General features: G+C 30.9%; 1 protein-coding gene across 1 annotated transcript in view; it reads left to right on the top strand.

Moving 5' to 3' along the window:
* The window catches only part of LOC127707997 (baculoviral IAP repeat-containing protein 6-like), a 47,512-nt gene extending 42,037 nt beyond the window's left edge, over positions 1 to 5,475 (top strand). Inside the window, exon 33 of the mRNA XM_052212785.1 lies at positions 776 to 5,475. Coding sequence (XP_052068745.1) covers positions 776 to 895 — 120 coding nt within the window. The 3' untranslated portion in view covers positions 896 to 5,475. The remainder of the gene's footprint in view (positions 1 to 775) is intronic.
* Positions 5,476 to 15,660: the final 10,185 nt, after the last annotated feature.

The following is a 15,660-nucleotide window of genomic DNA, read 5'->3' as shown; positions in this document are numbered from 1 at the left end:
TCAAGTTTGAATTTGGGTGGCGTTACTTTTATCTTTCTAGAGTTATTTTGTATAGATATAGTGTATAAGACATTAATTACAATATACATGTAGTATTAATTTTGAAAGTTGGGCAAGAAAAATTCTATGCTGAATACTTAAAAAAAATGTCAAGAAGACAATATTTGGGCTGAAAATAGTGAATTTTGTACATGAATAATGTAAAAATTATATGGACATCATATACAAAAATTTATTCAGAAAGAAAATCTTACTTTTGGGTCAAGATGCGCAATTCATTTCAGGTAGGTGACAATTGTAGCCTTTTCATCCATTCCTCTATTCATATCGTAAACTTGGATATGTATGATGGCTAGTTTCGAAGCTAAAACATTTTCACAGATGTAGTTTAATTTTTTTAGTACAAAGTGAAATTAAATTTTTCACAATTGAAAAGTCCCTATTTTGACACATTCAAATTGTAAATGGAAATTCCGTACCTTACAAACATTTAATAACTCCAAAATTTTTACATTTTTATTGTATAGTCTTCTGCTCTTCAAAAAATAGCATAATGTCCAATATCATACAGGTTTTTTTATTTCTATTTATAGTTTTTAAACATTTGACAATAGAGGGTGATCGATCATTGTCGGTGATGTAGACAATTTACATTCTCTCCCTTTCATTCTTGGACTGAAAGGTTGTTTTTTTCCATCTGTTTCTTTATATTAAATTAGGCATAGACAACATGATTAGATTAAATCATTTAATGATTATTTTTTTCCCATTTCAGGAAGTTCAAGGTTGGGTTGACAAACATGACAATCGTCGACTAACTAGGATGTTTCAAAATTTAAAACAGGAACTTAAAAAGTTACAACCACCACAGATTCATAATACTGCAGTGTCATGATGAATGTATAGGGAGTGGATAGATCTCATTGTGTATCTCACCAGTCATGTAAAGGAAGTCATTCAGATCCCATGCTGTATCTGTATTGTTAGTTATCGCTTCTTTTACAGAAATATTCTAGTGCTACATAGGTTTAATACAGCTGTTAAGCAGTTAAGTGCTCCAATGATTCATATCACAAATGTTTACTCATTATGATTCATACTGGTAATTACATGCCTATTCTAGTGTGGAGATAGATACTGGAAAATCTGATATGGTAAAAAGGAATGCACTTAGAGAAATCGTAGCGAAAGAAAATAAAATTACCATATTAAACTACTAGAAAAAGTAAATTCTGTGATATAAATAATTTTGTAGAATTTATAGTCAACTATTATATATAGTGAGACCTGTCTAATCAGAACCTTGAATAAAATGGAAACTTGTCTAAACTGACCATTGAATCATGACATAGTGGATGTTCCTTATGTTTGTAAAACAAGCACATGTATAATCCAGGAGTCGGTTTCACAAAAAAACTAACGACTAAGATTGATCGTAAGTATACTGAATTGTTCATGACTTACGATCAATCTTAGTTGCAAGTTTTTTGGTGAAACCGACTCCAGGTGTTCAGTTTTAATAGGTTTCACTATATATTATTATCTTTTGTTACCTGACAAAATACAGCTTTATGTGAAAGCTAAACTTGCCATTTATATCATTTTACCATCGAATTTGTCTTTATATACATATAAGCTTTTGGTGCTCCATCTTACTTTTCATTGCCAAAATAAACTTTGATTGAACAATAGGTTTTAAGGCCCAGCTGTAGCAAAAACGAAGCATATAAATTTACTTTTTTCTGTCCGTCCATATTGATACGGCAAAGTTTTTCATTTAACATGAATAAAAGATATTTGGGTATACACCAGTTGGACAGCAACCCAACAACACAAAACTGAAAATTTCTCAGAGACCTATTTTATTATAATCAAATGATATTTGACCACTGAAGGTTTTTTGCAACACTGTTAAGCAACTATTGGGTCACTACGACCTACATATAATGCTTAAGTGACTTTAGTTAAGTTTGCATTTAGGTCAATTTCTTGGAAATATATGATTATATCTCATTGATCTTTAAACAACTATAATCTTCTGCTACAGAAGAATGCTGTTCAACAGGATTTTGTCACTTTGACCTAAATTTCATGCTAGAGTGACTTGTTAATGTTTTTTGCTAGAGTAACTGGTGTTAAAGTTACAAGCTCTTTCCATAAATCTATGGTAATGGATAAATGATACTTCATCCCCTTAGACTTTTAGTATAATGCTTAACTAAATTTCATATTTTAGTTACTATGGTGTAGTTCTTTTTGCTTATGTCCAATTTTCTGGAAACCTATGGTAATTTATTAATGATATTTTACCACTAGTCATCTGTTTTATTCAACACTGTGCAGCTACATTGTAATCACTGTAATTAACATTTTTTCTCGTACTTTTTTTTCATAGCTTGACATACATATCTTACAAAAACTTCATCCAATTGTATAATTTTGAGTTTCTATAATTTGCTTTACTTGGCAGTTCTGATTTTTCACATAGCATTCCAGGTCTTAATACATATAATAAGATGTAAACATAGTGCTGTTTGGATTTTATAATATCTGTTTGTTGATTTATTTTATGTGTTGTTAAATTTGCATATATGACAAAAAAATTAACAGTTCAGCCTTTCATATCAGAATCTATAACCTTTTGTTAAACAAGTATTTTATTTAAAAATATCTCAATTTATTTCATAATGTACTAGAAAGATTGATCGAGTTACAAAATTGTTCTATCTATTGGTTTTGAATCCTAAGCAAATTAAAACCAAAAGGAAGAAAGATTTACAATTACAGTAGTTGAATTTGAAATATAACTCCCAACTCTTATAAAAGATTTATAAGATTTTTCTATTTACCAACCAAAATTCCTTGTATTTAAAAGAGTTAAACTGATTTGAAAAATGACAAAGTTAATTTTATGTTATTTGAAGTTTGTTTTTAACAGAATAGTGTAAAGTGGAATATTTTCTAGAGAGATTTGTTTTCACTAATTTTGTGAAAATTAAAATTTTGAAATAATCTCTTTGGAAACTTTGATCTTTAAGGAAGATCAAATTTAGGGACAAGAAAAATGCACAAAGAAAACCTAGCAATAATTTGTCATGTCAAATCACCATCTTCTTGTCCTGTTGTATTAATACCTATGCATTTTTGACCTCAATTCATGGTTCAGCTATCTTATCAGGTCAGTTTCCTCAATGCATTTACTACATTTAAAAAAAAGAAAAAGAAACAAAAGCGGCATTAAATCATTAGAAATATTAAATTTAAATGTCTATTTTAGTTATTTCATTTCTTTTTTTATTTATTTAGTTATAAGCATAATACATACTGTGAAATTTTGTTTTTGTCAAGCATAATACATGCAACTTAGAATCAGATTGATTTCATTTGCTTTGGTATGTTATCTGACAAGGTATTTAAACAAGGAGTTTGTTTATAATGTTATACATTGTTTTGTTTTGTTTGTTTACAAGTATTAATTCTTGAAGAATGCTGCATATTTGGTAAACAATAAATAACTGTTTGTTACCACAAAATATATGAAAAATTGTACTGTAGACATTAAAGGCTTTAAAAGTCAACAAGTAGATTTTGCCCCACTACTTATTACTTAACCACCTGCAAATAAAGGCATTTTGCAAGTCCACACAGGGTGTGTAAATAAGGCATTTGCAAACTTTTGTTTTTGATTTTGTTGCAAAGCTGGTCAGAGATGTTACTATGATTAATTTTATTGTATCTCTTCATTTAAAGTTATGAAATGTTTTGTATGAGTTGGATATACTTTGATATCAGTTAAAATAGCCAATACAATGAGGCTGTCCTTACGTACATTCTTAAATTTTGGCATTGTTTTCTTATTGCGAAGGGATAGTTGTTACAAAAATAAAAATTTGCATTATTTATATACAAAAGTTCCTGAAATCACAATGATTAATAGTCTATTTCTCAATTTGCATTGGCCTTACTAGTAGTGAATTTTTAATATAATGGCCTGACTTATAATTATAGGGCATTGCAGGTTTTTTTTATTGGAAATGTCATGAATTTATTATTTGATTTCAATGATTCCTGTCCATATTTGCATCAACTGTTTTATTTAAGTTCTTTTTATACGACCGCAAAAAATTTTGCTGTCGTATATTGGTATCACGTCGTCGTCTGCGTCGTCCGAAGACATTTGGTTTCCGGACAATAACTTTAGTATATGTGAATAGAAATCTATGAAATTTAAACACAAGGTTTATAACCACCAAAGATAGGTTGGGATTGATTTTGGGGGTTATGGTCCTAAAAGTTTAGGAATTAAGGGCCAAAAAGGGGCCCAAATAAGCATTTTTCTAGTTTCCAGACAATAACTTGTGGAAAGGTGTATGGATCTTTCTGAAATTAGACCACAAGTTTCCATACCACAAAGGGATGGTTAGGATTGGCTTTGGGGGGTTATGGCTCAAACCGTTTAGGAATAAGGGGCAAAAAAGGGTGAAAAACAAGGGTTTCCTGGTTAATGTACAATTACTTAAAAGTACAATGTTATGTTTGGATTACCTCCCTAACACTGCTTTTAAATTATGTAAAAGAAATGTTGTATTGTCTTTAGGTGATTAGCTGTCAATTTATTTTTAGAAGTTACTATTAAAAATGCTGATTAAGGAATATTAATTTTAGCCATGATTATGTATGTCATTTTCTATTTCAAGACTTTTATGATGTATTTAAATGGGTAATTATGGTTAAATTGAATATAAATTCAAATCATATAACCAATTCTAAGTTCTTTGACTACAGTTATTCTGTGTCAGAAACCTATTATGTGTCAAATATTTAATTACAATCCAAATTCAGACCTGTATCAAGTGCGAATATTGTGTCAATTTTTGCCCCAACTGTTCAGGGTTGGACCTCTGCGGTTGTATCCAGCTGCGCTCGGCGAAGCAATTTATTAATTCTTGGATTTGGAGAAAGTCTATATGTTTGGCTTTCTTCATATATTCTAAGATGTAAAAAGGGCATTTTAAACATTAATTCAAAAGTATGACAGAAAATGCCATGACAAAGAGAAGAACAGACAAAACCAATCCACAAAATACTACACAGAAAATTAAGCAATAGGAACCCCACAAAAAACTAAAATGACCATATACACTGTAAATAAATCATGTTTTTTTCTATCAAGGTTTTTTGCTACCCAGTAGAAAATGATTAGTGCATTGCATATGAAATTGCACTGCAGCCATTTTTGTACTTAAGAACTATTGTATGCAGGAAAGTGCTATTTTACTAAAAAAATATTTGTTCAGAGTGAAAGATTGGATCACATTTCTCAAAAAAATTTAAGGATGTGTTCAAAAGATAATGTATTACTAAATGAAAAGAGAAATGTTGATGGAAGTGAATGTAATATTTATATTTTACCAGATAGGTTATTGTTGATTTAATGTTGTGAAATTCATTTTAAATAAAAAAGAATGTAACATTTGAATTTTGATTCCTTACGCCTGTAGTCAAAGATGTTTTATTTTTGACATTTTTGTCTCGCCTTGACTGAGTCAAAAAGCTAGACATAGGTATGCTGTAAACGGCGGCATCAACAATGTATTAGTTTGTGATAAGGTCTAGTTCATGGTGAACCACTAGTGGTAGGTCAATGATATTTGGTATGCAGTTGTATTAGCATTGGCACATCTCATTACCATAGAGATTATTTGGCCCCGCCCCCTCAGTCAAGGTCTATTGACTTTGAAACTTTTCATAGTTTACATGTATTAGTTTGTGATTAGGTCAATTTATGGGGAATCACTAGTGGTAGGTCAATGATATTTGGTATGCAGTTGTATAAGCATTAGCATATCTCATTTCCATGGTGATTATTTGGCTCCGCCCCCTTAGTCATGGTCTATAGACTTTGAAAATTTTGCTAAGTTAACATGTATTAGTTTGTGATTAGGTCAGTTCAAGGGGAACCATTAGTGGTAGGCCAATGTTAATTGGTGTTCACTTGTATAAGCATTAGCACATCTCATTTCCATTGAGAATATTTGGCCCCGCCCCCTCAGTCATGGTCTATTTACTTTGAAACTTTTGCTTAGTTTACATGTATTAGTTTGTGATTAGATCAGTTTAAGATGAACTGCTAATATTAAGTCAATGATAATTGGTATGCAAATTTATTGGCATTTGCAAGTATCGTTTCCATGGAGATTATATAGCCCCAGCCCTGATCATGGTTCATTGACTTTGAAACTTTTACATAGTTTACAAGTTAATGTTTGTGTTAATGTTTGTGTTTAGGTTTGTTTAAAGGGAACGACTTATAATAAGTCAATGGTATTTGGTATGCAGTTGTATTAGCATTGGCACATCTCATTCCATGGAGATTGTTTAGCCATGTACCTTCAGTCATGGTTCATCGATTTATAAAATTATACATGAAGTACAGGTTTTCTATAAATCAGTTGTCAGAGTGTTTTGGTTACCTTTTTTAGCTCACCTGGCCCAAAGGGCCAAGTGAGCTTTTCTCATCACTTGGCGTCCATCGTCCGTCGTCGTCGTTAGCTTTTACAAAAATCTTCTCCTCTGAAACCACTGGGCCAAATTTAACCAAACTTGGCCACAATCATCATTAGGTTATCTAGTTTTCCGATGAATCCGCCAACCAACCAAGATGGCTGCCATGGCTAAAAATAGAACATAGGGGTAAAATGTAGATTTTGGCTTATATCTCTGAAACCATTTAGAGTAAATCTGACAGGGTAAAACTGATTATCAGGTCAAGATCTATCTGCCCTGAAATTTTCAGACAAATTAGACAACCCGTTGTTGGGTTGCTGCCCCTGAATTGGTAATTTTAAGGAAATTTTGCAGTTTTTGGTTATTAATTTGAATATTATTATAGATAGAGATAAACTGTAAACAGCAATAATGTTCAGCAAAGTAAGATCTACAGATAAGTCGTCATGACCAAAATTGTCAGTCGACCCCTTTAGGAGTTATTGCCCTTTAAAGTCAATTTTTGTAATCTTTTACAAAAATCTTCTACTCTGAAACTACTGAGATAGATTTAACCATACTTGTCCTTAATCATTATTAGGGTATCTTGTTTAAAAAATTTGTCCGATGACCCCGCCTTCCAACCATCATGGCCGACATGGTTAAAAATAGAACATAGGGGTAAAATGCAGTTTTTGGTTTATATCTCTGAAACTAAAGCATTTAGAGCAAATCTGACGGATGGCAAAAATGTTTATCATATTTAGATTTATCTGCCCTGAAATTTTCAGACGAATCCGACAACCTGTTGTTGGGTTGCTGCCCCTGAGTTAGTAATTTTACAGAAATTTTGCAGTTTTTTGTTATTATCTTAGATATCATTATAATATCTAATATCTAATACTATTAATTATGATATTAACCTTATTTTACATTATTTCCAAAGCATCAGTAAATACAGGTGAGTGCCACAGGCTCTTGAGAGCCTCTAGTTTTCTATATGAAGGGAAATAACTATATTTTTATTGATATTTGTGTTAGTAATTACTAGAAGTTTTTTATGGTGACGTTAGAGTCAATAGCCTCCTTGCTGAAAACTTGGTTTACATTGAATAATAGAAAAACAAACGGTATCCATCTGTGACACAAAATCAGTTCATGCACAGCAAATAACACACAAAAAGCAAAGGAACAGTGTTTTTATTGCTGTTCTTCATCTCAAAGTCACAATGAGTGCTATCTGAACTCTCTCTGATAATTTTTTTTTACCAGTTTGTCTACAGTTTAGGATGTCAGTAAACATGATTTTACATGAAAGTTATCTTTTTTGTATGACCAGTACTGTGTACCCAATATGTTTCATATCTCACGATATCATTACTAAAAGAAAAAATGACAGTTTGTTGTTATAAATGAGGTGAAAAAGACATATTCAGAGTTATGTATTATCTGATATTGTCAATAAAAAAAATCCCCCCCTCCCCCCCATCCAACCTTCTCAAAGATCAATTTATGGGGTCTTCATCAGGACATCAAAATCATGTCTAGGTATATTGAAACTTAGGTTAATTTGAAAATTTTCGTATTGTATGTGTTTCATTTCTTAACTAAGCTAACCAGTGGTTATGCTCATTTAAATGTTTTGGCCAATATCATACACTAGTTTACAAGAGTAATGCAGGTTCTTGGAGCCTCATGTTTTAAGGTTTATTGTTCTTAGATTAAAACTTTTCCCTTTAGGAGAATGCTTTATTATCTGAACAAAATTCAGTTACATAAAAGGGGAAATACCTTCGTCAGGTTAAAATATTTCTACACAGCCAGTTACTCACGTGTGAAGTGAGTAGATGTGAGTGAAAAGATTTTATTACCTGTATGATCATGTGATTTTAAACAGGTTAGAATTTGGCTCCAAATTATTTTGATCTTTACTTGGACAAAGACTTGCATTTTTTTCTTAGAAGATTTTGGGAAAATGAAATATGTTTAAAGGTTTATGAGGAATTTAAGGTATAATTTAGTAATAATAGTTTACTTTAATTGAAGTGGTTTTGTTTTGGATTAAAACTTTTAATTCTGAAAATAACTTTGGAAGAATTGAATGATTTTTCAAATTTTTCATACATAATTAGGTTGGATGTGAAACAAAATGATGTCTAGGTGTCTATAAGTTTTACAAAAGTAGCAGTAATAAACCTGTAACCATGTAATTTGATATGGAATAACATCTAAGTAATCTCTACAACATATTGAGGAATGGAGGTTACATTCATGTATTTGTCTAGGGGACTAAACAGTTTCAAAAATTGAATTTGATTCAGTTTTTTAACTAGTTTGGCACGACCTACCAGATGGGTTTATGTCGAACACCTTGTATTGCAAGGTTATTCAACTAGATGAATATTGAAATATATTGAGGTGAGATTGACATCTTTCCCTCAGTAAGTAGATTTTTGTGCTGCGACAAAGGGGGCATTGAGTTTTACCCTTGTCCATCCTTACATTCCAAAATTAGATTCAGTTCTCTTACTTAAGTTTGCCTTATGTTATGTTATGTCCCTTTATTTTTTGGAAAAATTGGCAAATTTGCAGTTTCTGCCATCAACCATATGCTATGAAACTTACACACAATGATTATTTACCACCAAACTCAGATTAATTTGAATTTGGGTGGTGTCACTTTCACTGTTGACGAGTTATGTCCCTTTATAAATGGAAAAATTGCTAAATTTGTGGTTTCTGCACTATACTTTAGTTTGCCTCAACCAAATGTTCTGAAACTTATACATAATGCTTATTACCACCAAACACAAATCAAGTTTGAATCTTGGTGGCATCACTTTTGTCGTTCTTGAGTTGTGTCCCTTTATTAATTGAAAAATTGCAGAATTTGCCTTATATTTACAAGCAAGGGCATATGTGTCCATGGGACACCTTCTTCATCTATTTTGAACCTATATTACATTTTTCATTGACTTGTTTTAATATTAAATGTTTCATTTCAGTTTTTCAGAACTTACAGCCATCTAAATTGGTATTCAGATGCATTTAGGAATGCAGACAGTATAACAACTCCATTATATTGATTTTTCTAGTGATAGACCATGCAGTGTATGCAGGTATAGTCAATAATTTTTTTTAAAAACTTATTCAAACTCTGTTTTTAGCTCACCTGGCCCAAAGGGCCAAGTGTTTTTTCCTCATCACTTGGTGTCCGTCGGTAATCAACTTATACAAAAATCTTCTCCTCTGAATCTACTTGACCAAATTTGACTAACCTTAGCCACAATCATCATTAGGATATCTAATTTAAAAAATGTGTCTGATGACCCGTCTGTCATCCAACATGGCAGACACTGCTAAAAAATTGAACATATGGATAAAATGTAAGTTTTGTCTATTATCTTGAAAACCTCTATAAATAGAGAATATCTGAAAGGACAGAAATGATCAGAATGATGAGATCTACCTATTGTTTGTTACATCAAAACTGTCTGATGACTTCTTATACAAGTTATTGCCCTTAAATGATAAATTTTACCATTTTTTTTATTTTTTCCTTTATTCTTGAAGATTATAATAGATAGAGAGATATTTTATACAGCAAAAATTATCAACAAGATCTACAAATAAGTCATAATTGCAAAATCGTAAGACAACACCTCTTATTAGAGTTATTGCCCTATAATTTATTTTTGGATGTAACACGTCTTCTGGTTGGCTGAAAGTGTTTTTTTTTTTGTCTATCAGCTCATAGACATAATTTTGTCATGTGACAGTGACGTCATCAACGTTTTTTTTCAAAATTTACTCCTTAAAAATGGAATTTAGAATTAAATTATAAGGAATGACTGTAATATTTTTTCTGTCTATTAGAAATAACCTAAAAAATGTGTTGCACAGTTTTAAATAACCCGCTACACAGGTTATTCAATGCGCACCACATTTTTGATTTTATTTCTTCATAGACAGAAAAAATATTAGTCTTTCCTTACTTAATGACAATTTTTAACAATTTTTTGTGTTTTTGCCTAAAATCTGAAAAACTATTATAGATAGATAGAAACTTAAATAAGCAAAAATCAACAAGATCTACAGTAAGTGAACATGCATGGTTGAAATCATTTGACAACTCCTTACTGGAGTAAGTTACCCTTTAATGATAACTTATTGTGTGTTTGTCTAATATCAGAAATACTATAATATATAGATAGATAGAATAGACACCAAATGTACTTGATCACCAAAAAACCTATGCAACTGAAAAAGTTTTAAGGCGTAGTAGGAACTAGACATATAAAAGTAAATTGCATTTTGTATTTCAGAGAATTTACCTGTCTGTATCCACAACATTCTCACTTAGAAGAATTTTTAAACCACAGAAACTTATAAAGAAGACCTAACACCTAGGCTATATAGTATCTACAACAAATATTAAAGAATCAGCCAGTGTGTTCATCAGTCAATTAGTGCTTAAACTTTACACATTTAAAATGATTTATAAGGTATGTATTGGTTAAAATTCTTTTGATAAGTTTTTTGCCCTCATCATTTTTCAACATTAAAAGGGGTGTCTTTTTCAAAGTATAAGATAAATTACTTTGTTTATTCAAAAGGCATTTTCCTTTCACAATACCTATTGCTAAAATATTTTACCCAATTGCATTTTGAACTGATCAAGCTTTTGAGCTCATTACTGTATTAATTTAAAGGTTGTTAGTGTGAAGAAAGGGTAGTGTAATCAAAAAATATTCTACCATCCAATTCCAGTAATTTACTATGTGTGTCATGAAATTGAAAAAAATTGAACACCTACTTTAATATAAGTAACACTGGTTTAAAAACATTTGACTTCTATCTTGACATTTTGTAGTAATAAGGTTGAAAGATTGTTTTGTTGGCCTTTACATATTGGGTTTGTTTTCTAACAGGAAGTTATTGTGTACTTATTATTTGAATAGGTTTTGTAAAGTAGTTACTGATCTGCTAATATGAGATAGAAATAATTTACATTGTCATTGTATATAATTTGCAGCAGAAGTTTTATGTTGTGAACAACTTTAATTATGTCCTTTTAATATGCTTTCAACATTTTTATCTTGGCTTGAAAAAGTCATTGCAGCAAGACTTAGGCATGTTGTTTCCAGCCGTGTCAATATGTATTAGTTTGTGGTTCGGTCAGTTTAAGAGGAACAACCAGAAGTTGGTCTATGATATTTGGTATGCAGTTGTGTTAGCATTGGAAATTCTCATATTCATGAAGATTATACAGCTCTACTTCCTCAGTCATGGTCTATTGACTTTGAAACTTTTGCATAGTTTTCATGTTAAACTGTCTCGTGAAAGAATGTCTGAATCTTTGTTTATTTATCCTTAACATAAGTTGCTGTGAAAAGTTGTATGTCCGTATAAAGATGCATTCTTGATAAATAGTAAAGATGATGTATTCCATCATGCATTGCCAGAAGCGGATTTAGGGGGGGGAGGTGCCCGAGCCCCCCCCCCCCCCCCCCTTTCTTGGGAAAAAATTGGTTGATTATTTAGGGAATCACTGAAGCATGACTGTGGCGGGCCCCCTCTTAGGCAGTCTGTGGGCCCCACTTATGAAAATGTCTGGATCCGCCACTGATTGCAACTCATTCACTGCATTAATGACCCAGGTAAAAAAGCTTGTGTTTTATGTTAACAAACATTTAATCGGGTTGGAATATTAGTATGCTGAATTATGCATCCCCTTTCAAGGTAATGTAACTGCATTACTAGTTGATTAGTTTGAAGACGTATATTCAAACTGCAGTTTGGTTAAGCATTTTTGCAATTGATATTGTGATAGGACAAAGCCTTTTAAAGGGGCACTAGCTACGAGATATATAAAAAATCTAATATATGATTTTTTTTTGTTCAATCATTAATGAAAGTGAAATAGTGAAATAATTATTCGCTTTTAGCGGCTAGTATGGTTCAATTTTGTCAAAATAAGCTAAGAAACATTGATGATGAATTATTCACTTGCAAGTGATTAATTCGACCTCATTGAATCCGTATTCATGTGAACTTCAATTTAACCCCTTAGCTAGAGATGGATAACATGTGAATTGTATGTGTAAAGTTATCTAAAGGAAAAGAATGTCAACATTGAAAGTGAAACAAATGTAAATCATTTGATTGACTGATCCGATCCTCAAAAAATCATTCTTATACAGGTAAAAGCGATGATAAACATATATTTTTAATCTATAATATGAAATTAAACAGACCTAGAAAAATCCAATAGCATGAGATCGCTTAATCTATTTACTGTAAATTCAGAAATTATTGCGATGTTTTTATTATTGCGAAAAATGCGACAGGGTTATAATCGCAATAATTTAAACTCGCATTTTGAAATTTTTTCTATGAAATAAACAGGACTTTTCTCAATATCGCAAAAATTAAAATCGCATTTTAGTCTAAAATGACAAAATCGCAATAATAAATGCACGCAATAATTTCTGAATTTACAGTATATCTTTATTTATGTTTACATCGCTTATATGGTCATCGGATGACTTTGGAGGTCAACTCGATAGTTAATTAGATGGCGTTTAGACTTAAATACACACGAAACGAAGCTAGTGTTATCATGCCCATGTCCTGTTAACTGTTTATTTTAGACTTTTAATAGTTTGGATAAATTTCTACATTGTTATAAATCAAATATGAGAATTTGAGTCAGATCAGTGAACATGAATTTGACAGCTAGTGCCCCTTTAAGAAGGCACATAAATATGAAGGAAAAAATATGTTGTTCATCCATAAGAGAAAGAGTGGACAAATATTGAATTACAGTCAAACCTGCTTAAGAGACCGCCTGTATTAAGCAAAAACCTGTGATATAAACTGATAAGACCATTAATTTTAGGCCCCTCTGTAGTGCATTTCATGTAGATTTAACCTATATTAAAAGAACACCTGTCTGATGAGAGCACATTTTGCTCTCCCTTAAGTGGTCTTTTAAACACAAGTTTCACTGTGTATTCTTGTATGGTAGTAACAGATGTAAGAGGTCTCTCTAAGAATAGTTGTTTTGAATTCTTTTAGCTAAATCTGAACAGAAAGAAAGAAAAGATTACTCGTTTTGACAGTATAAATAATATCTGTATTAATAATGAGATGTGGTATGATTGCTATTGAGACAAATGTCCATTGCAAGACCAAAACATAGGTTATAAACAGCCATAGATCAGGGAACAATAACCTTAATCAAACTTAATGATATTTATATGCAAAGAAATGCTTTACAGGTAAATTTTACAGGATAATATTAATATTTGGTTGGATATTTGTATTCTTGTTGAGATAAATATATTAGAAATTAGATTAAATATGACATTGATTAAAGGAGATGTACTAAAGAAAACACATGACTTTTGCCTGTCTTTGATTGAATAAACATTTTAAAAGAACTATTAATAATAGAGTTTTAAGTTTCCATCCTTTCAAATATTTTTTACAAAACTGATATTTCAGAGGACCCAAAAAATGAGCAGAGAGCAGAACAGTATTCAATGACCTTGAAGAGAAAGCAATGTGTACAGTATGACAGCTATCTCTATAGTTACTAAAGAGTATGGTAAGAACCTCATCTATAATTATACTTAGTGAGTATTGTTTTGATGGTTATAAATGTGTCAGGATACTATAATTTTTGTCTTAGATCCTCATTATGCAGGGTTTTCAATAATGAGGCAGCAACCCAATGAAAAAAAATAACCAAAGACATCTAGAGGTCCAACTATAGACTGATGTTTCTACAATAAGTGAAGTTGTAAATTGTTTCAAGTCTAAAAGAGTTGTTAATAAAATGAATAGAGACTAATAAAGAACGTATATGAACACCAAATTCTGACAGGCACATGAGCATGTGGCAGAGTTAAACAAGTTTTTTTTTATATCTCAAAGCTCACCCTTAGTAAAGAATTCTTGCATTTACTGAAAACAAGCTCAAAGTTTTTGACCTGTTGATATGAGATCTTGTGCAATGCTTTAATAAACCAGACTATACAAAGTTTCATGCAGAAATTTGTTTTTTAATGGCTTCAAACTTTAAATTATCTAATTTATGTTCATTCCAAAAAATACCAAATGCAACTATTGAACAACAAAAATGTTTAAAAATCCATGAGTTAACTCCCAAGAAAAAAATGTCACACTTAATATTTTATTTAACACTATCTCATTGGCCTTTAAGATAATTTCAGTTGCTCTGGTAATTTTCAAATTTTTACAAGTGAATGATGAATTTTACCATTAATCAATGGGAGATAACTTTGACCACATGGATTGAAATTTGGAAAACTCGGTGGCTACTTATATCTGTGATAAACATTTAGATTATCATTTCATTCTGACTAGCAAAATTTTATCTCAATTTGTTATTGACATAGAAAATATGCTTTTCTTACAGTTAAGCAATTATTGCCTTTTATAAATTTTTAATCTAATTTTTACTAAGTTGTGTCAAACATATCTATTATAAAATATTCTCCACCATTTTAAGGTATATCAGGGAAATGAATTTTTATTTTTATTTTTACTTATTTTATCAATTGTATTTCAATACTTGATAAAAATTTATTCAAGTGAGTTATTTCACAAATATGCTTTTTCTAATTCTGGGTTTTTGATTAAAACAAAATTTTATTTTCACAAGAAACTATACATCTTTTCTCAAATGTTCCTTTTGTTAGTGTCTTTGATATTCATAATTGATAACTAAGATAAAGAAATATAGAAATTGACAATATAACATTACCCTTTGTCATGCTTTCATCAACAAAAGATTATTTTTTTCTTTCATTTTCCACAAAAATAAGGTTATGATGTAGGATGCCATTATTCTAACAAAGCATCACAGCATGGAGATCCACATGAGCACACTAACATGTCAAATGTGTATCCCACATCATAAAAAAAATATGATTTTATAAATGTTCAAATTAAAAACAAGAATAACTTTCATTAAACGATTTTTACTCATTTTTACTCTGACGAGACTTATTCACTAACACTGCACATTGACTGATACACAAAGACTTCTGACAAACATAACATTTATTGAAGTTGAATGGCACTTAAGCGAGGACTCGCAACAAAACCATATACCATAGTTGCATTGAAATGTTCAGTGAATTA

The sequence above is a fragment of the Mytilus californianus genome, unplaced genomic scaffold (genome assembly GCF_021869535.1).
Source record: "Mytilus californianus isolate M0D057914Y unplaced genomic scaffold, xbMytCali1.0.p SCAF_1, whole genome shotgun sequence".
NCBI lineage: Eukaryota > Metazoa > Mollusca > Bivalvia > Mytilida > Mytilidae > Mytilus > Mytilus californianus.
The sequence above is the reverse complement of the archived record's forward strand: the minus strand, read 5'-3'. Positions and strand labels throughout refer to the sequence as shown.